At 35.4% G+C, this 23,733-nt stretch overlaps 1 protein-coding gene across 1 annotated transcript; it reads right to left on the minus strand.

Annotated features, from left to right (window-relative positions):
• Positions 1–8,629: 8,629 nt before the first annotated feature.
• Positions 8,630–22,886, minus strand: gja5a (gap junction protein, alpha 5a). Its single transcript, XM_059499849.1, has 2 exons — positions 22,610–22,886; positions 8,630–10,285 (listed from the first exon to the last, which is right to left on the minus strand). Exon 2 carries the CDS (start codon positions 10,268–10,270, stop codon positions 9,065–9,067), a length of 1,206 nt encoding a protein of 401 aa, XP_059355832.1. The 5' UTR covers positions 10,271–10,285; positions 22,610–22,886; the 3' UTR covers positions 8,630–9,064.
• Positions 22,887–23,733: the final 847 nt, after the last annotated feature.

The following is a 23,733-nucleotide window of genomic DNA, read 5'->3' on the forward strand; positions in this document are numbered from 1 at the left end:
TAATAAAACACAATAGGCTACATATTTGAAAACATTGCATTTTGATTATTCCTTTATAGCTCACAGATCAATAATAGTGATGGCAAACTCTGCATTTTGGATTCATTTTGAAAAGGATTCCTACATGGAGCATACTGAAAACTTGCTTCCCTAATTCAGTTTGCACAAATAAAGCCTAATTTACAACTTTTGTAAAAAGCATGCTTCTAAATTAAAGAATAAACCAAAAGTTTTATTAGCTAAATATAGGCAACTATTTTTGTTAACTATTAATGTCACATTACGGGACAATTTTTGAGCTACAACCGGCCTGTTTGTGTATCAAAATGAGAAATAAAGACACATTTAATTTAGAGTTATCCATGGTCAAAGAGTACAACTCTGTGATATTTTATTTGTTTATTTTATTTATTGCACTTGTAAATCATCCTCTGTACCTGCAGATTGTTTTCTGGGCCAGTTATCCTGAGCCTGTCTAGTAATGGCAGAAAGCTCTGCTACAGTAAAGGATTGTGGATCTTCAGGATCCTCTGTAGCAGCAAGGAAAGGAACACTGATTGGGAAGGCTGGGACAATATATATATATATATATATATATATATATATATATATATATATATATATATATATATATATATATATATATATATATATATCTGACTGCCCTTGGGCACTGGCATGACATGAACCTTTGCATCCATGCAGTAATCCTGGAAATGAGGGGAGCCATGGCAAGAATCTGTGGGTCAGCAATGAGAGGAATCATTTGGATGGAGAACCTGTAGCAATGACAGGAACCTGACAAGGGGCTCTAGAACTGACAGGAACTTTTGGGACTGTAGTGGATTCTGAATTTACAGGAAGATCTGCAGAGATGGAAGGGCCATGACACTGTTATGCTGACATGATCAAAGATGGGAAAATGGCCAGTATCAGGCCGATCCCTGTATTCAATTTGCATGCTTTGTTTAAATTGTCTTCACTTCTACTGAAGGTTTCCCTCCCCCTTGAAATGTATATAAACTACCATGTATTAATGACTAGTTAGACTTTTGATGACTACAGCGCCACGCAGAGCGTTCTCAATACAGAATTCTGCTGAAGATTACCCAAGAGTCTCCTGGTCTTCGTTTCTGAGTTTCCAACACATGTAAGAGTTTGAGTCTGACTGATAAGCATGGAGATGTTGTTATCTAAGGCACTCAAATGCAAGGCCTCAGATAACTCCTGAATGCACTGCCCCCTCTTTTTTTTTGTCATACTCTTGGTAGAAGATTTAGATATATTGCCTTTTTAATTTTTTCTTCTGTCTCCCTCTGATGTTTCAAATTTAATCTACAAATACTATAAAAAACAATTTATATGTTATGCATAATTCTAGTCAAGATCAGAAAGCCTGAAAAATTTGGGATGTCAAATAAAATGTTTCAATTATGTATAAAAATATTGACATATATCAGGTTGGCATATTATGAGATGTTGTCGTTGAAGATGAACCGGAAAATTTACATATGATGAAAGGAAGTAGGTCTTATGCTCATCTGTTCATTTGATTATCCAATCATCTTTGAAAGCCTTTGTTCAATGATTTAAAAATATGTGTTATTTTACTGAATAAAAGGTCTGTTTTGCTTGTTTTGCTCTGAGGTATATTTTGCTTGTAAGAGAGATACTCTGGGATCATAATTTTCAGACAAATAAATTTTATTTGATAATTGTATGACCTTACTTTCATTTTAATGGTGAATTTCCACCACAATATATAAAACCTTCTTTTACAAAGCTAAAGTGACAAAGGTGAAGAATTGTTAATGGAGCAGATAAAATGCCAATAATTTATCACTTTGACTTATCCTTTTCTGAAATGTGAGGTTTATAATTATTTATAACTTTTTTCTTCAAAACTATTTTTGAACATGTAGTACATGTTAGTAGATAACATGTTATATTGTAAGTTACCCAACCAAAAATTATTTTAGTGTGAGTATGAGTCATTTTCTGAACATTTACAACAAAGTAAACTATGCTGTGATAATATTGATAACTATTATCATTTTGGTCATTGGAAATTTTGTTTAATCTCTAAATTGTTGTGAAAGCCTAGAAGTTTTCTTCACCACATCAAGACATCCTGTTGTGCAGAAGACTTCTTGAACATATTCAGTGTTTTCCATTTATGAAATAGGGTATTTTCCCCATGTGGTGGAGCTGAGGTGTTGATGTGATGTAATGTTAATAAAAAATGCTGGGTTATTTTTTCTACCCAAACACTGGGTTAAGCCTGTTGGTTCTTATGTTGTGTTGGTTTTTCCGGTGTTAGGTAGTTTCTGTGTTACCCAGCCATTGGGCTAGTGGCAGGGTCATTGACAGTTACAGTAAAAGCACAGGCTTTCTGCATCCTCTTCAGAAGAGAGCAGTTCTCAGCATCTCCTAATTTGTGCACTTCTTCAGTGAAATTTGTGTTTGTGTACAGTTTATTTAATCTATAATATCTTTATTTTGCTTTAAATTATTTTATTTTACACACCGCAACATACAATGACAAGATGTCAGTCTTCTAATGGGCAATGGTCATTTTGCATGATGGAAACGCATTTTGCCTTATATAACATAAACTGATACTGTATTTATTTAATTTTAATTTTAAAATGTGTTCTCTAATGTTGTTAATGTTTGTTTATGGACAGGTTATGGAGTCAGTCACTGTATTTTTTTTTCAGCTACGAGTGAAGTGCAAGGCGGCGATCTGATGTTTGCAGTTCCACCGCCGAACAGCAGCCAATCACCAGCTCAGATTTCAGAAACACACTGGCACGAGAAATAAGCACTATTTCAGTGAAAAGAGATTAGAGAGAATCATTGAATACACTTTAATTAAAATGTTTTACTTTTGATTATAACTGTGTTATAATTTTATAATTTTGTGTGTGATTTCTAGTTTTCCACCCATTTTAAGCCAGCAATAAAGTAATTTTTAAACATTAGTTGAGTTGAATAAACATCAAAATAACCCAGCATGTCTTCTGTCCAATATTTAACTATCACTGGGTTGCCAAAATATCTGTCCTATATGATATATAAGTATATACAGGTGCTGGCCATTATAATTAGAATATCATCAAAAAGTTGATTTATTTCACTAATTCCATTCAAAAAGTGAAATTTTTATATATTATATATTATATTCATTCATTACACACAGACTGATATATTTCAAATGTTTATTTCTTTTAATTTTGATGATTATAACTAAAAACTAAGCAAAATCCCAAATTCTATCTCAGAAAATTAGAATATTGTGAAAAGGTTCAATATTGAAGACACCTGGTGCCACACTCTAGTCAGCTAATTAACTCAAAACACCTGCAAAGGCCTTTAAATGGTCTCAGTATAGTTCTGTAGGCTACACAATCATGGGGAAGACTGCTGACTTGACAGTTGTCCAAAAGACAACCATTGACACCTTGCACAAGGAGGGCAAGACCCAAAAGGTCATTGCAAAAGAGGCTGGCTGTTCACAGAGCTCTGTGTCCAAGCACATTAATAGAGAGGCGAAGGGAAGGAAAGATGTGGTAGAAAAAAGTGTACAAGCAATAGGGATAACCGCACCCTGGAGAGGATTGTGAAACAAAACCCATTAAAAAATGTGGGGGAGATTCACAAAGAGTGGACTGCAGCTGGAGTCAGTGCTTCAAGAAACACTGCGCACAGACGTATGCAAGACATGGGTTTCAGCTGTCACATTCTTTAGGCCAAGCCACTCTTGCACAACAGACAGCGTCAGAAGTGTCTGGCTTCAAAAAGGACTGGACTGCTGCTGAGTGGTCCAAAGTTATGTTCTCTGATGAAGGTAAATTTTGCATTTCCTTTGGAAATCAGGGTGCCAGAGTCTGGAGGAAGAGAGGAGAGGCACACACTCAACGTGGTTTGAGGTCCAGTGTAAAGTTTCCACAGTCAGTGATGGTTTGGGGTGCCATGTCATCTGCTGGTGTTGGTCCACTGTGTTTTCTGAGGTCCAAGGTCAACACAGCCGTATACCAGGAAGTTTTAGAGCACTTCATGCTTCCTGCTGCTGACCAACTTTATGGAGATGCAGATTTCATTTTCCAACAGGACTTGGCACCTGCACACAGTGCCAAAGCTACCAGTAGCTGGTTTAAGGACCATGGTATCCCTGTTCTTAATTGGCCAGCAAACTCTTACCTAGAAAATCTATGGGGCATTGGGAAGAGGAAGATGCGATATGTCAGACCCAAGAATGCAGAAGAGCTGAAGGCCACTATCAGAGCAACCTGGGCTCTCATAACACCTGAGCAGTGCCACAGACTGATCGACTCCATGCCACGCCACATTGCTGCAGTAATTCAGGCAAAAGGAGCCCAAACTAAGTATTGAGAGCTGTAATTGCTCATACTTTTCATTTTCATACTTTTCAGTTGGCCAAGATTTCTAAAAATCCTTTCTTTGTATTGGTCTTAAGTAATATTCTAATTTTCTGAGATACTGAATTTGGGATTTTCCTTAGTTGTCAGTAATAATCATCAAAATTAAAAGAAAGAAACATTTGAAATATATCAGTCTGTGTGTAATGAATGAATATAATATACAAGTTTCACTTTTTGAATGGAATTAGTGAAATAAATCAACTTTTTGATGATATTCTAATTATTTGACCAGCACCTGTAAATACATGTATGCTCTGTCATAATTCTCTGTCCGTTCAGTTTCTTTGCATTTAAATTTTCCCCTTGTTTGCCTGATATCTCAATTATTCGATTATTTACTCAATTCTTTATTTGGTAATTAGTTCCTCTTTACATGTTCTGTTTTACCCTGAAAATATTTAAAGCCCTGCTTCCTTAGTTCCTTTGTCTGTTCTCATATATGTTTCATGGTTTTGTTTCCCTGTTATTCTCCAGAGTGTTCAGTGTTTGATATATGAATAAAGTCAGTTTTTTTGACATTGTGTCAGGTAAATGTGCTGTGAAGCTCTTTATTAGTTGATAGATAGGGAGTGCTGTACGTTGTGTCTTTCAGACACATTTCGCAGCCACCTAAATAACAAAACAAACAATTAACAATTAACGTGCACATAGGTAATTTAATTCCAGTCATAAATTCTGAGGAACAGAAGTTTTGTGAATTTAAATACCATGCAGTAATTTAAAACCTAGCATGTTTAGTAAACAGGTTGAGTTCTCTAATTAGTAAACATAAAATACATTACAAGAACTTGAAGAACCCAAACATTGTAAGTAAAAAACATATCTTAAGACCATCTTTGTAGCGAATCCCTTTACGCTTTGAGCCAAATCCTCCTTGACCCAGGCTGCCACCAAATTTGCACTGCCTCCAAATGTGATCTGTTAAAAGAGAATAAAATGATAGGTAATTTTTATTTGTTTTATAATTAAAATACATTTGACAAACTGGAGATCTATTTAAGTGAACAGCAACAAAGCTAAAGGGTAATTAAAATAATAAAATGTTTAATGTTACAACTGTTTTGGGTTATGACAGTAAACTTACCCTTGTCCAGCTCTTCTGTTGGAGAGTCAATGAGTGACACCATCTACTTTGGGGCGCACTGCAGAGGCAGTTCCCCTATCTATTTTGGGATGTACTGCACAGGCAATGCCCCCATCTACTTTTAGATGCACTTCATAGGTAGGACGCCCATTTATTTTGGGACGCACTGCACAGGCAATCACCCCCATCTACTTTGGGACACCCTGCAGAGTAAATATCCCCACCTTCTTTGCGATGCACTGCACAAGCAATGCCCCATCTACTTTGGGCTGTGCTACACAGGCAATGGCCCTATCCACTGCTGCACTCACTGCAAAGTCAATGCCCTCATCTGCCTTGGGACTGATTTCACAAGCAGTGTGTAGTGTACATCCACTTTGGGACATGCAGTACAGGCAAAACCCCCACCTACTTTGGCACTCATTGCACAGGCACTGTCCTGCTTTTTGTCCTCAGCTACTATAAAGACTCACAGCAGAGTTAATGACATTGTGTGCAGTTGAGTTCACTGCAGAGTCAAAGCTGCTAGCTGCTGACAAACACCCTGAAGTCAATGTTGTCAGCTGCTGATGAACACTGATGAGGACTTCTTGCACATCCTAAAGATCTAAAATGCAAATAAAAACAAATATTATGAATAAAACCCATATTATAAAATGGATAGTTTTAGTCCTTGATTCTGATTGGTTGAGCTGCGTTTGAGGCTGTTGTTAGTTACTCTACAAATATACACCTGTTGTATACATCTGTTGTTGCTCGGCAACCACTTTGTTGCGCCCAACCGTTTCGGAGGAACTACATCGTTTGGCAGAAGAATATATATTTTTTAGAATATCATATTTGCTTTGTTTTATTTTGTGAAACCTTACATGTATGGTATAAACGTTTTATAAAAGCAATTGGCCCTGTGAAGCCGTGGTTTACAGTAAATTCACAGTAAACCACAGTAAAAAAAAATTTGTTTTAAACGATGTAAATAAATTTGTTTCTGATCTTAACAGTGACATCTAATTAGAAAGCTATTATGACACTGAACACATATTTCCATGTAGAATAACTGGCCGTAGCTTTGTTTTTGTTTTGTTTTTTACAGAAACAAGTACGCAAACTTGGCATGTTTCCTGAATATCTTAAAATATTTTGAAAAATGTATATATTATTTTACCATCAGTAGGCTAGGTCTACGTCTCCAGAATGTTTCCGTTCCTGCCATCTGGTGTATCTTCTCAGCTTCTAGAGTGAGAAAAAAACCTCTTCCTCTTTCTTGTTTTCTCTTCTATTCTTGCTCCACTACCATCAGCAAGCAACCTTACCAGCCAAAGCCTCTCATCGACCAAAACATAAATGTATAATTTATTTAATTCATGGTCGGCAGATGGCGCTAAACAAACGCACAAGGCCTTGAGGCTGATGATGTACGGGGCAACCAGGTGAGACACAAAAAGCTCAAAAAGTTGCCCCCTTTATCATCAGCCTTAAAGATATAAAAAATATATACAGTAGGCCTACATACAGAAATAGGCTACAATAATGTACACTTATCAATTTGTTTATACTTTATGTAAGTTATTAATGATTTATTGCTTCTAATTATTATGAACAAATACTTTAACCATTCTTAAATTCTTTGTTAATAATAATTACTACAAAGCTGGCATGGAGGTATATTTAACAGGAGTCACTATTTATGACTGTTAATTATATAAAAATATATATAATTATAGAAGTAAGCATGTATGTGGCATGTTTCTGACAGCTTCAGGTCTGTGACGCACCGTCAGTGAATTCTTTGCTTTATTTCGTTCACTCCTTGTTGATATATTACACTTAAACTTCCATGCACTATGGAAATTAGAGAATAGTGAACAAGTGAGCGATTTCTGGCACAGCAACAGAGTTGACAATGAGTGCTGGAGTCGAACCCGACTTCAGGGCTATTTAAGGCATGACATTTCAGTTTGTGGGTGTGAAAAGACTACAGGTTTTGTGCCAGCTTCACAAACGGAATAAAACCTATATTTCAAATAATTTTTCAAATAATGTAGCTTATGAATGGTGTAAAAATACTGGTTTAACTTTATAATGTGCAGGGGGGAAAAATTAATCACGCATGCATTATTAGTGCTGGAATATTTTTATTGTGTACTGTAAACAGATCAGAGGACACACTGTGTGACCGCAATCAAATATGAAAAAATGAAGTGAAATAAAGCTTAGATGTCATTAATTGTGAAAGAAGGATTTCCTAGACCAGCTCTAGTCATCTGTCATACATTTGTCATAAAATAGTTTTTAATTATAAAAACTTCATTCACCAATACAAGATTAAGTATTACATAAAATGAAATAGAGATGACTACATCAGAAGACTAAACAATGTTTCAAAAGGTGAGTGACAATAAATCATCTTTCTGAATGGAACACTGACAGATAATTTCATTGACACTTATTGTGATTTGATGACATTCGAGGACATACATATTGCAGACATCAATAAAGTGCATGCTTTGATAAATACAAACCCTGCTTACCATTAATAAAAATAATTCTTTTCAGACTATTAATGCAATTGTGTGTGCTATATCAAATGATGATATTTTATTAAGCTGTGATTGCTCTTGCCATTTTTTCTTTTTGATCTGCTCTTTTCAAGGCACTTTCACGTGGCCTACAGTTTGTATGCTTTTATAAAAAAAAAATTGCCTTTGCCAAATCTTCAATATCAACTGAATATCAAACTGATATGAAAGTTCCTCTGTTTTGATATCTCATTATAGGCTCACTACTGTAACAAAGTTGTTTGTTAATAATTCACACATATTTGCATCAATGATAGGTTGATAAAAATATAAAAAGTATCAGGATACTTCATATTATTCTGTTATTTAACATATATTTTTGTAAAACTGTAGAATAATCAGATAAATTCTGTAGCCTGTAACCTTAATAAAATTATCACACATACAGCAGGGCATGTTTTTTTCTGTTCATTTAATACTTACTTTTTTGCAATGATCTTTTCTAAGGTATAAGTGCTTTATTGCTTTCTGGCTCAAAATGTGTTTGATTTGAGTGTTGAATTTCAAAACAAAAACAAAAATGAATCTCTCTTACAATATGAAGCTTATCAGTGTGCAAAACTACCCTGTACTCTCTTGTAAATGTTGCAAAGTTATTTTAGTAGTCCTTCCATCTTCCATCCATCCATTCATCTAAATATATCAACACCCTTTCATTAAGATTATTTGATCCACCCTATAAACATCTACATACACTTACGACAACAGTTTCAATGAAACCATATTAAATGCTCTGATACAGATTCTCTGCCCTAAACTTTCCCATTATCCTCTGATTCATGCTGATATTTAAGCCTTTCTTATCACAAATAAGTGAAATATCCCATATAATATACCAACACACAAGAATACTCATACACACACAATAATGCACACCCCTTGTGTCAATATCTCTCATCTTAAGGCTAGTTCACACTCCCAGCTTCTAATCCTCCAGGACGGTCCTTTAACCCAACCTACACAGCCAGATCACCTGGCCTGACTCGGTTACTACTAGTACCACTAGTCTTGCTAAGTCGGCGCTTGTCTTTGAAGCAGCCTGGTTGGGAGGATGGTGTGGAGGGGGCGCTGGGTGTCATTTCACCCGGTACTCGAACCTCAGGACTCTCGTAGCTCATCTGCAGGAAGTCCACAGCTGGCTGAAGATCACCGTGGCTGTGATGATCTCGCTCTGTGGCCATGTTGACGGAGTTCTGCTGGTGAGCCAGGTGGTTGGTGAAGGGCTGGCAGGTTTTGTGGATGTTATGAAGATGGTGGTGATGAAGATGCGGGGGTGATGTTGGACCTGGGCTTGATGCTAGGCACTGGTTGAAATCTGGGGGTGGGGTGCAGGTTTGGGAGGGATGTGGCTGAGCCATCTCAGGCAGATCCATTGGAATACTTGTCTTGCTGTGTAGGACTATAGAACCAACTTTGGTGTTTTTGCCATTGACATCATTGGCGTGTTTGTCAGCATATTTTCGAAGGCATTGCTTGCACTGTTTCCAGGCAAGGTGGTACAGTTCTAGCACGCTCAGAAGCAGTGAAACAGCCGCCACCACCAGCATAAACACAATAAAGACGTTTTTCTCAGTTGGACGGGACATGTAACAATTCACACGGTTGGGACAAGGTGACATGTCACAAGGATACAGAGCATTCAGGAAGATTCCATACATCATGTACTGGATAACAATGAAGGTCACTTCCATGATCAAGCGGATCACAATACTCAGGACGTACGTCCGTAGCAGCGCACCCTTTAGGCGGAATGTTGTCTTTGTATCATCTGCTTTTTCTTTCTGTTCCAAATATTGCTTCTCTCCATTGCCGTCCTCACCCTTCTCCTCCTGCTCCCTCTGTTTCCGCTTCTCCTCCATGCGGACAATGTGCATGGCGTGGCCCATGTAGATGAGGGACGGTGTTGATACGAAGACAATCTGCAGCACCCAGTAGCGGATATGGGCAATGGGGAAAGCTCGGTCATAACAGACGTTGGTGCAACCGGGTTGTAGTGTGTCACACATGAAGTCAGACTGCTCGTCGCCCCATGATGATTCCGCCGCTGTGCCCAGCACCAGGATACGGAAGATGAACAGCACGGTCAACCACACCTTCCCCACTGATGTGGAGTGCTCCTGCACCTCTTCCAGAAAATTACCCAAGAGACTCCAGTCCCCCATCACTCCACACCAATGCTAAGAGAGAGCAAAAAAGGAAAATCAACACTGATATTGACCCATGAAATAGTGTCATGGTATCAACATTTAAAGCAGTTTTAAAGTGTATGGGTGACTCATGGATAAGTATTCCTGCTATTATTATTATTATTATGCACATGGTCGACCAGTGGAGTTTTACAGTTTTTTCAACTGCTTACACACATTTTCAAAACTTTTCCTCTTTTTCTTTCAAAACTTAAAACACAAATCCAAGAATTGCACACACAAAATGAAAAATGCCTCACTTTTTTTTTTTTTTTTTTTTTACAAAATAAAGCACTGCATTCAAAATAGCACAAACACATCTCAGAAGCAAACATTTGCAAACACATTTGCCACATTTGTGCTTTATGAAATTTTAAACAAAGGCCAATAATTAGTGCATGGTTTTGCAGATTTGTTGTGTGGTTTTGGTGATTGAGTGTTAAGTTTAAGAAATTGTGTGACAAAGTAAAGATTTTGTTTGTGAGGGGTGAAAAAATATGTAATCCATGCACATATAAACTGACCAATCAATAGATATTCAAATGACACAATGTATTGCTTCCATTTAAAATTCTACTGAGAAAGGTACCGGGATATAGCTAAATTTGTCTCTTTCCAAGGAAATCATGCTTTTTATTATTTACATATATATATATATATATATATATCAAAGTGAGCAGTAACCATACAGGCCAGTCAACTTTTAGAATAATTGTATTGCGTCATCAAGCCTAATGTGCTTATAAGGTGGAGAGAAACTTTAGTCGGATTTAGTCAAAATGGATGAAGTCCAAATTAATGAGGAATCTGAAACCTCAATCAAGTGAGACAGATCGACAGGGATGTACATTTCCCGCAGGGACTGAGTGAAGAATGGAGTGAGTAGATGTTTGATGGAATGGGGCTCTCAATGTCTAATTGTTAAGTCTGTAGATGGCGCTGTTCTGTTAGTTTACGATATTGATAAGTCATGTTGCTACAGTTTTTTTTTATTCGCTTTGGTACTATTTTCACAAGTAAGGTGTATTTTTTCAGAACTTTAACATCGTTCGTCATTCTTTCTAAAATCTAATCTCATAATTTCATTACAGTTATACATATTTTCATTCACTCAATCATTGTTTCAAAACATAAAGATTATTGTACATATATATTGAGAACATTTGATTTCATCATCAAAACACAAAAAAATTATCTAGGCTACTTTCAATTTAGTTCTTTTAATAATCAGTTCATTCAAGAGCAAGAGCAAACAATGCAAGATACATCTTTCAAACCACCTTGCTGAAATAATTACAGTAATACAGACATTAAATGCCATGTCAGAAAATATACTTACGTTACCTAGCTTGCATAACTCTCATAAAATCCATAATTTTTGTTAAAGTATTCATACAGTGTGTTACCGTATCAAAAGGTGTTATGAAGGTATGACATGGCCATAAGGTTTTGTGCTAGAACAGATTTTACTGGCAATACAGTATGACATATGACTGAATCAATACTGTAACTGCACTTTCCAGATGAGTTATAGTAATGTGCAGTCTCTAGCATGGTAAGACCTGAACCACACACACACATGTACAAAATAGTGGTTATCATCTATGATAAATCACTTATAGTGCAAAAAACAAACAAACAAAAATTCCTTACATTTGATTGTCACCAAATGATTCACTGACTGACCATTAAGATGAGTTAGATTAAACAATAGACAAGTGTATGAAACTGAATGAGAATACATGCAAATAAAAAGTTTGATAGAGCGTTATGAAAAGCAGTAACTGTAAATGAAACATTTATATAGATAATACAATTATTTTGTGTAGTGAAAAGGATACTTTGTGATTGTGTGTTTGTATGTACTAAGACAATTGCAAATATGCTGAAATGTTTGAAAAAAAGAAGATGATCTGTTGTGATATTAGTACTAAGAATTTAGAAAATGTAACAGTTGCTTAGAAAATATGGTACCAAAGCAAAAAAAATAAATAAAATGTAACTGGAGAGATTATAATGCTGCATTCATTAATCAACATATTAATGAGATGGAGGCCTGAGAGGAGACCACTGTTCTAATTTTAGTCTGGCCTGCCCCATTTTTGGGGGTAGGATGGTAACAGTGGTCTTGGCAGGTTAGGTCAGGGCAAGGTGATGCCTCGGGCCCTGAGAACTGCCACTCTGAATGACCCTGTCCAGGCCTAGATAAAGTGATAATTTTACCACAATACAGATGTCTGTCAGCTATATCAAGTGTGCCAGCCTTAGTGCTTCTGTTTTTGTCTGTCTATCTATCTATCTATCTATCTATCTATCTATCTATCTATCTATCTATCTATCTATCTATCTATCTATCTATCTATCTATCTATCTATCTATCTATCTATCTATCTGTCTGTCTGTCTGTCTGTCTGTCTGTCTGTCTGTCTGTCTGTCTGTCTGTCTGTCTGTCTGTCTGTCTGTCTGTCTGTCTGTCTGTCTGTCTGTCTATCTATCTATCTATCTATCTATCTATCTATCTATCTATCTATCTATCTATCTATCTATCTATCTATCTATCTATCTATCTATCTATCTATCTATTTATATTGAAATCAAAGATCTTCTTTTACCATTGAATTTTTCTTAAGCTTTTTTTCACCATTATTTTTTAGATATTTTGGGAGAACAAAAATAAAAACTTTCCTAAATAGGTGCTTTTTAAAGTACTGTATATTCTATATTACTTAAAGTAAATAAACCCCTTCAAAAGTTTCCTCTCTGTTTCTCTAAAAGAAACTTTAGTCGGATTTAGTCAAAATGGATGAAGTCCAAATTAATGAGGAATCTGAAACCTCAATCAAGTGAGACAGATCGACAGGGATGTACATTTCCCGCAGGGACTGAGTGAAGAATGGAGTGAGTAGATGTTTGATGGAATGGGGCTCTCAATGTCTAATTGTTAAGTCTGTAGATGGCGCTGTTCTGTTAGTTTACGATATTGATAAGTCATGTTGCTACAGTTTTTTTTTATTCGCTTTGGTACTATTTTCACAAGTAAGGTGTATTTTTTCAGAACTTTAACATCGTTCGTCATTCTTTCTAAAATCTAATCTCATAATTTCATTACAGTTATACATATTTTCATTCACTCAATCATTGTTTCAAAACATAAAGATTATTGTACATATATATTGAGAACATTTGATTTCATCATCAAAACACAAAAAAATTATCTAGGCTACTTTCAATTTAGTTCTTTTAATAATCAGTTCATTCAAGAGCAAGAGCAAACAATGCAAGATACATCTTTCAAACCACCTTGCTGAAATAATTACAGTAATACAGACATTAAATGCCATGTCAGAAAATATACTTACGTTACCTAGCTTGCATAACTCTCATAAAATCCATAATTATTGTTAAAGTATTCATACAGTGTGTTACCGTATCAAAAGGTGTTATGAAGGTATGACATGGCCATAAGGTTTTGTGCTAGAACAGATTTTACTGGCAATACAGTATGACATATGACTGAATCAATACTGTAACTGCACTTTCCAGATGAGTTATAGTAATGTGCAGTCTCTAGCATGGTAAGACCTGAACCACACACACACATGTACAAAATAGTGGTTATCATCTATGATAAATCACTTATAGTGCAAAAAACAAACAAACAAAAATTCCTTACATTTGATTGTCACCAAATGATTCACTGACTGACCATTAAGATGAGTTAGATTAAACAATAGACAAGTGTATGAAACTGAATGAGAATACATGCAAATAAAAAGTTTGATAGAGCGTTATGAAAAGCAGTTACTGTAAATGAAACATTTATATAGATAATACAATTATTTTGTGTAGTGAAAAGGATACTTTGTGATTGTGTGTTTGTATGTACTAAGACAATTGCAAATATGCTGAAATGTTTGAAAAAAAGAAGATGATCTGTTGTGATATTAGTACTAAGAATTTAGAAAATGTAACAGTTGCTTAGAAAATATGGTACCAAAGCAAAAAAAATAAATAAAATGTAACTGGAGAGATTATAATGCTGCATTCATTAATCAACATATTAATGAGATGGAGGCCTGAGAGGAGACCACTGTTCTAATTTTAGTCTGGCCTGCCCCATTTTTGGGGGTAGGATGGTAACAGTGGTCTTGGCAGGTTAGGTCAGGGCAAGGTGATGCCTCGGGCCCTGAGAACTGCCACTCTGAATGACCCTGTCCAGGCCTAGATAAAGTGATAATTTTACCACAATACAGATGTCTGTCAGCTATATCAAGTGTGCCAGCCTTAGTGCTTCTGTTTTTGTCTATCTATCTATCTATCTATCTATCTATCTATCTATCTATCTATCTATCTATCTATCTATCTATCTATCTATCTATCTATCTATCTATCTATCTATCTATCTATCTATCTATCTATCTATCTATCTATCTATCTATCTATCTATCTATCTATCTATCTATCTATCTATTTATATTGAAATCAAAGATCTTCTTTTACCATTGAATTTTTCTTAAGCTTTTTTTCACCATTATTTTTTAGATATTTTGGGAGAACAAAAATAAAAACTTTCCTAAATAGGTGCTTTTTAAAGTACTGTATATTCTATATTACTTAAAGTAAATAAACCCCTTCAAAAGTTTCCTCTCTGTTTCTCTAAAAGCTGTCAAACATGAGCTCAGGTGTATTAATCATAGACACTATCATTAACACTGTCCAGTGTTGCTCTGCTTCCCAAAATATCATCAGTGAGCACTGCCTCATTTCCATAAATTCCAGTCCAGCCACGTCAATCTCCCTTTAAATAGTTCACTAATTCCACAAAGCATCTTGTTTATCTCTTAATTGATTAGTTAATTCTAAATGAAATTGATACAATTGAAGGTGTAAGAACAATGAGAAAGTGTGTTGTGTCTTTTGCTCTGACACACATATTGATCTTTTCTTTGGGTCTGCATGTGCCAGTTTTAGTTGTTTTCTTTAGCAACAGTTAAGGTTACCTCGGAAAGGGCTTTCGATTTAATGCTATTTACAGGATGTTGTCACTCGAATACCCATTACACCTCAAATATTTAATGAAGCACAACTGAGGCCACACTAGAGAGTTAACTTTTAAAGTGTATGTGTGTGTATGTGTCTGTGCCTGTCTCTGCTCTCACACCCATCCTGTACCAAACCCTGTTTTGCTAGTACTGTCCAAATAAGGTCAGACAGTTTTGAGCAGAGTCCCTCCTACTTTTTGAGCAGATTTAAAATAGTCAGAATGTCTGATTAGTATTTAGTGAGAAAATTAAAGAAGTGGCCACTAATGAAATAACTGGAGTTTATAGTATAAAGAAGCCTATTTTGTTGCACTCACTTATATATGCTGTATATGCTGATTTTATTATTATTATTATTATTATTATTTTTATCATCTTGAATTTTTTCTTTTATCTTTTGGGAAATTTATAGCTGAACATTTATATTCCTTAGTATTTTTTGTTAAATTGTTCCAAATGTACTTGAGACATAAATTTTAACCTGATAAATTTCCTGTGCATGGCAGGGTCCTGTTCTTTAAAATAGCTACTCAAGAATAGGGCAGTGAGCAGCTGACTCAACAATGAAATCTTACTATGTGTCAAATCTAATTATGAAAATTTATCAAACGCAAAGAGGAAATTCAATTAGCTGTCTTAAAGGGGTTGGTTCACCCAAAAATGAAAATTCTGTCATTAATAACTCTAACTAACTCATCTGGAACCTTTTTTCATCTTCGGAACACAAATTAAGATATTTTTTTGATGAAATCCAAAAGCTTTCTGATCCTCCATAGACAGCAAGGGAACTACCACGTTCAAGGCACAGAAAGGTAGTAAGGATATCGTTAAAATAGTCCATGTGACAGTGGTTCAACCCTAATTTTACGAAAATATGAGAATACTTTTTGTGTGCAAAGAAAACAAAAATAACGAGTTTATTCAACAATTTATTTTCTTCTGTGTCAGAATTCGACACAAGTTCACGTCAGAATTACACCACATGCGTGTGCATTCCTCTGCTTGCAAACAAGAAACAGTGCATCTGGTTTCTACGTCAGCAGCACCACATGCATGCATTGTGTTACTCTTGTGAATGTGCAGCGGAAATGGACATATATTAATAAATTGTTGAATAAATAAATTGTTGAATATGAATGTTGAATGTTGATTTCTTTGCACACATAAATTATTCTCGTAGCTTCTTAAAATTTTGGTTAATTTTACTAATTTAACTAATGCCACATGGACTGTTTTAAAGATATCCTTCCTTACTATCTTTTTGGGCCTTGTATGTGGTAGATGCGTTGCTGTCTATGGATGGTCAGAAAGCTCTCAGATTTCATCGAAAATATCTTAATTTGTGTTCTGAAGATGAATGAAGGTCTTAAAGGTGCCATAGAATACATTGATACAATATTTGAAATTGTTCTCTAATGTCCCCAGAATGTGTATGTGAGGTCTTATCTTAAAATACCCCACAGATAATTTTTTATAGCTTGTTGAAATTGTCACTTTTAGGGTATGAGCCAAAATGCGCTGTTTTTGTGTTTGTCCCCTTTAAATGAAAACGAGCTGGTGCTCCCGCCTCACTTTTCAGATGAGTGCGAAGCATCAAGAGCTCCTGCTCGTGGGCATACTGGTGATATGGTTTAACTGGTGGTGACCATGTTACTAACCTCACATGCTTCTAAATGCGATGTTTAACTACCACATTCCTATTCATGATCATTCTGGTAGCAGGTGTAGGCAGAATTATGAAAACAGGCAGAGACAATGGTAGCTTTAGCAACATTAGCCTTACAGAGAGCCAAGAAGCTCTTTTGGAAAACAAAATATGATGTGTGATGCTTACTTTGTCTGTCCCTCTTTCAGAAGCAATCTTTGTACAACTACAGCACTGAACTGACCCCCGTTTGTGAGGCAGTCCGGTGTAAAATGTTAGTACAAATGTATAGGACTGTTCAGTTTTTTTTTGATTTCCTTCAAAAATGAAATTTCACCACCATGTCCACAACAGTCTATGGAGACTCCTATGTTCGTTTGTGCATCCCAACACAAGACACTTGTAATGGCTCTTTGGCGCTGACATTGTACCTCCAGCAGCTACAACAAGAGAACAGTTATGTTGGACCGCTGCTTCTCACTCAGGGCTGTGTATATGCTAATAGGGCAGAGAGCGTCACAAATGGGCGGGACTTTCCAGAGTATGATGTCATAGTAGTGAGAAATCTGGAACTGCTCGACTGTTTATGATTTATTGGGATTATAAAACAATGAGTGGGTGGATTTTTATTACTATAGGCTGGTTGTTTTCACACAATGCGGCCACACAACTGTGTTCAAACACCTTATAAAAGTGATTTTTGCATTCTATGGCACCTTAAAGAGTTTGCAACGATATGAGGGTGAGTACTTAATGACATCATTTTAATTTTTGGGTGAACTATCCCTTTGACTCTATGTGCAGCAAAGCACAGGCTTTAGGAATAACACTTTCTTCTGGCATTTAAAGTGCTTGTTTGTCTTACATAATGAGTTTCTTTTATACTAGAATATGCAAATTTGCCAAATGTGCAGTCTGGTTCCTAAGAAATTCAGTTATGATGTTGCTAATGCATGCCATCTCAAATGTGTTTTTTATGTGGCAGTGGCACAGTCTCACCCCAGGGGCTGGATTCAGGAAATATTCTTAATAAGAAATTTCTTATAAACTCCCATTTTCTTCTTATTTTTTAACTTAAGAAAAAAATTATATTTTGCAAAAATTCTTCTCAAGAATAGTCTTATCTTTTTTCTTAAGTTCTTAAGTTTTGTTCTTAAGAATATATTTGAGAACTTATTGAGAATTTTTCAAGAATTGCACTTAAGGGCATTCTTACGAACTTCATAGATTTTATCTTACAGTTTTTCTCGATTGGTTTGGCTCATTTCTTGAAACCGAGATGACATTCTCAAAACCATAAGGTCATTTGGCCAAACAGTCTTACAGTTCTGCTCAACATTATAGCTCACTAGCAAAATCAAATATCTTTCCCCAAACTCTTCTTCCATGCTTCAAAAGCAGATTCCTTTCCCATATAAAAGGTCAGTACAGTCAAAATAGCACAGATCCTTCTCAATTGCCTTGGCACATGTGCATTCATTTAGTCCTTTTGTCAAAATAACCTGGATGGTTTAGCACAACACCATGGATCCCCTGCAAAAGCTCATATCTCTCCCAAAACAGTTTATCCATGTGTCAAAACTAAATATCCTTCTCATATAAATAGTCAATGCCCCCAAAATGCATTATACCTTTGGCATTGTTTAAGCACTGCAAGTCAAAATGCTTAGACGTTTTGTCACTGAGGCACAGGTCTAGCAACAGAATTCCACTATGAATAAAACTAAAAGATTTTACAGTAAAATCAGCCTCCAATAAACCACTCATACTCAAGGAAACTGTAAACATTTTTATTCGTACAAAGAAATGTTAACATTAGAGAACATACTGATTGATTGTCAAGTACTGTCATAAATTTATCAAATGTTCCAAGAAATTCTTTCATGGTATTATATCTTTGACTAATTTTGACAGTTGAACAGACAATTGTGCATATGATGACTTACACAATGAAACCATGCTGATATGTTTTGGAGAGAGTAACCATTTCACTGAAAAATCAACTAATCAGTTTAGATCAGCAAGATCTATTTATTTGGAAAATGTGCTAAATGTGGGCTCATTGTGCTAACTGTAGCTACTTGTACATACTCATTTGAAAAAAAGCACAGAGTCACTTGAGACATGTACTAAAGCATTTGCAATTTGATAAAACCAATGAAAAATTACATTCTGTTGTGAACAATTGCAAGGTGGTTTGGAGATTTGTCCATGTTATTTTGAGAATGTCATCTCGGTTTCAAGAAATGAGCCAAACCAATCGAGAAAAACTGTAAGACATTTCTTAACTGTTTTTCTTAAGACGATTTTTGTGAATCCGCCCCCAGATACTTTGGAAGTGACAGTCAATCAGTTACTGGAACTCTGTAAAGTCGGGTGCATATTTTATGTTGGCAAAGGCTGTTCAGAATGGCATCGGTGAGAACGGAATCTTAAACATAAAAAAAAAAAAAAAACAGAATGAGGACGGATATATTTGTCTGAGTCACACTGACTGGGCGATCTCTGTCGCCAGAGTGCTCTCTCTTTTTCATTCTGTCTCTCCATTTTCCTTTTTTTTCCATCTTCCTTTTCGTCTTCTCTTAGGAAGCAATTTCAAACAATATGATTTCCTCCAGACTTGCTACTTTAAGGGAAACAAGTCTCTTAGGGTCTACAAGTGCAAAGGGTGTTTTCTTTCCCAAACAGAGCAAAAGAATGACACGAGATAAGAGTTCATTTGTGGGGATTATTTAGCATCTGGTTAATGCACAAAATCATAAAACCACAAAACTCTTATCATGAGGTATTATTAGAGGTCAAAGATCGCTGTATTTCTTGAAGATAGCAAACAATGGGAATTCAGAGCGCATACATGAGTTGGTGAGATGAATGACAGGCAGGAAGAACTTTCACCTACTCTCATATGATTTTCTGTTTGTGAAAGGAAAGAATTGACATTGGACATTGACCTTAAAGGACCTTTAATGTATATACTCACACACTATTGTTAGCAGGTTAAATTAAGAGACATTTACCCCTCAATACACAAAACCAATGTATCTGTAATTTGATATTAATATGTATTTATTAATTTATTACTAATATTTAATATTTTTGCTTCTGCTAATTAATAGATTAATAATGTCATAATTTATGTAAACAAGATAGATAGATAGATAGATAGATAGATAGATAGATAGATAGATAGATAGATAGATAGATAGATAGATAGATAGATAGATAGATAGATAGATAGATAGATAGATAGATAGATTTTCTGAACTCCTCTTAAGCTTCTTTTAAATTGTTTGTTAGGAATCATCAGAGCTTCCCTTAGCTCTCAAGGATTCTTTGTCTATTCTTTATGACTGTAAGCCACTGTCAAACATTCAATAACAAAAATAAACTTAGAATAACATGCAGCCTCGCACTCCCATTTGCAACAGTTTAACAAGCTGGGAACATTGCCACAACACCTTTGAAACATTCTAGTAGCACTTCACAAAGGTGCCAGGGACTATTGGCCAGTGATGGCATACTGGTTTTTCTCAAAGTGATCGTGTTGCTGCGGGCACACTGATACTCACACCATAAGAGGCTCTGCAATGCCCACGCATGCGACCGCCCCCATAACTCTGTATAAATATTTATTTAAACCCTTTCCCCTCAACCTGATGTCAGGGAATAACAGAATTAGCATGACACCACAGACTGTAGTCATATCTTTGTCCCAATATACCAGAAATGTAAACTAGGCAAGACACAAAGGCAAACACTTTGGTTAATATAGTTCTAAGTTTATCCTCTGCAGAATCTGCATGATGTTTAATCTTTTTTTTTTTTAAACAAGAGGCATCATAAAAATTGCATATATGAATAAATGATGAAGTTATTGCCAGAAATAAGCAGTTTAAAAGTTTGGGGTCAACAACATTTTTTGTTGTTGCTTTTGAAAAAATAATACTTTTATTCAGCAAGGACACATAATATTGCTCTAAAAGGAAAGTCAAAAATGTATAAGGTTAAAAAAGATTTCTGTTTCAAATAAATGCCGTTCTTTTAAACTATTCATCAAAGAAGCCTGAAAAGGCAGAACAACTGTTTTCAACATTAATAATAACTTAAATATTTTTTTTAAATAAATATTTTAATAAATTAAAAAACAGAATGAAAAAAATTTGTTAAAAACGTTACAACCAATCATAACTTGGCTCTGCGTTCACCTAATTAAATATTCATGTACACTGTGAAGTCACAATTACTGGACAAAGCAAACTATCATCATTTCCAGTTGAAGTGTAAATGTGTACATGCACTGGTGTTACTGGACTTGAACATGCATACTAATGCTAAACACATGCTTTAAACAACAAAGGACAGGACAACTGTTTAAGCCAGGCATTCCAGGACTGACACAGACCACTTTAATAGATGGAGAGGTCAAGGATGAGATGCTGAGGTTAGCCATATGTAGTGAGAATACCCCTCGCTTACTCAGCCCATTGCAGAACCCCATTATAAAAAGACACCCGCACATATCAACACCTGCCATCCAGTGGGATCCCTCACATGGGTCATGAAGGCAATCCTTTCTCTGCTTGTCAGGTTGCTACCAGGGTGATGTGTTTCCTTACATGGTGGTTCTGTTTCTCTCTTCACTGTCAAAGCAACTGTACTGACTGGTCTTATTAATCAAGACAGACACCACTTCACATCACATACAGGGCTTTTATACTTTGTTATTGGGAAATGAAAAATATAGAATATATTTAACATACAGTGACGACTCTTAAAATGTATTTGGACACTCAAGCCACTTTGTATAAATGTATGAATGCCACTGCATAAAGAAACAAAACCAATAAGACCAACAGAATTTTCACCTTTTAAGCAAAATATTTCACAAAATAAAAAAGGTTGGGTTTTAAACAAAAATGAGGGGAGTCTGAAAAAATTTTGAAATTGTTTTTTTTTTCTAAATTCTAGCATCATTTGTTTGTAGTTGCAACTTATACATTTATACATTAATACATTTGTAATTCTAGGTTAAGTTGAGAATTATCTATTTATATAAGTAAATAAATAAAACTAATACACCAATCACAGCACAGGTGATCTAATTCATTTTTCTATTTATTAAAATAGTCTTTGGCCAAAGTACCAAAGAAATATAATCCAAAGTGATGTCATAATGTGAAATGAGATTTGATTAAAAATTATTATTTGTGACATTGTAAAATGAATAAATAAAATAAATGACAGAGAAAAATCTCTAAAAAAAAAAAAAAGGAAAAATTAAAATGTAAAAAAATTATTCATTAATAAATTTTGAAATATTCTAAATAAAATTACAAAATATTTAAATATTATATAAATAACAAAAATGACCAAATCAACTGATTTATTCTTTGAAATACATTGTACAATGTCTCAAAATTATTTAATAAATAATTTAATATTTAAATATTATTTTAAATATCGATATTTTAACATTAAATAATAAAAGTACCAAAGGATCTCTGTTTGTTTTACAAAATTCTGCACTAAATCTCAAAATAATGGAAATAAATAAAATGAAAAAAAAAAAAGTCTTATTTGACCTACAGATCTCTTAAATGATTAAAGTGATGCATAAAAGTTAATTACCTGTCTGACTTCTGACTTCTGAGACTGTCTTTGGTTGAGTCTTCTGTGGTCTTGTCCTCTTCAGATGAATGAGTGAGCTGTTATTCTGTGGCCCGGGGCTCCTGTGGATGCAGCTCTGGTGTCTGTATGACTGTGGGGATATACTGAGCAATGGAAAAAAATGGCAATGTAGCTCTATAGAAAACACTCGAGCAATTTCTGGAGTTCATATACAGCACAGGCACCTTTGTGCCCGTCTCACTGTGGGAATAAAGCACAAGCGTGGGACACTCTGAGAAATACTGGGCCATCTCAGGGAGTGTTTCAAATCCCCCTCCACTCTTCCTTTCCCTCCTCCCCCTCTCTTCCTCCATCCCGCCCTCTCTCTCTCTCTAGTTGACACCCCCCCCCCCACCCATCCCAATCTACACCACCCCACCTGCTCCCCCATCAGAATGCATTTGGTGGCACTGTGTTTTGGTGAGAAGAATACCACTGGGTAAAGAGAGGAAGTCAGATTGTAATAGAACACAATGGCTGTTCTTCACAGGCTGTTTGTTGGTGATGTGATGTGATGTGATGCGTTGTGCTCGTGTCACTTTACGTGTTTGTTGAAGTTTGAAGTTTTACCCCCTGCCCTGATCAATAAACCTTTTCATGCAACAACCACACAAAGATATCTGCACCACACATGCACTTCCACATGTAAACTATGACTTACATTTTAACAAGTAGTTCTCTCCCTCTTTCTCTATATTTATAATTGCTTGATGTAATAGCTTAGTGCAGTTTTTATTTACAATGCAAAGGCACACTAGTTCAAATCAAATCAAAATTATTATTTCATATATAAGGAACACTTCAACTGAATCAGTTATCACAGTGTGATATTTTGAACATTTTAAATTTCATATTAAAAAGGGGGGAAAAGGTCTTAAGGGTGGGTAAATGAAAAACAGGTTTTTTTTAAGAAAAGCAAATGATCGATTGAATGCTTTATTCTACAAATAACCATGCGAATGGGTGATTTCAATCACAGCGTTGTTAATGCAATTTTTTTTTACTAATCAATTGAAACAGATTATCATTTTATTTTTTGGTTGTTGTACGTATTGCAGTAATTGGGGCATTAAATGTTCAGCGAA

Source organism: Carassius carassius, chromosome 19 (assembly GCF_963082965.1).
Source record: "Carassius carassius chromosome 19, fCarCar2.1, whole genome shotgun sequence".
NCBI classification, from domain to species: domain Eukaryota; kingdom Metazoa; phylum Chordata; class Actinopteri; order Cypriniformes; family Cyprinidae; genus Carassius; species Carassius carassius.

What these genes read in the sequence shown, in the direction of transcription:
- gja5a (XM_059499849.1), bottom strand. Translation starts at nt 10,270, where the DNA reads ATGGGGGACTGGAGTCTCTTGGGTAATTTTCTGGAAGAGGTGCAGGAG.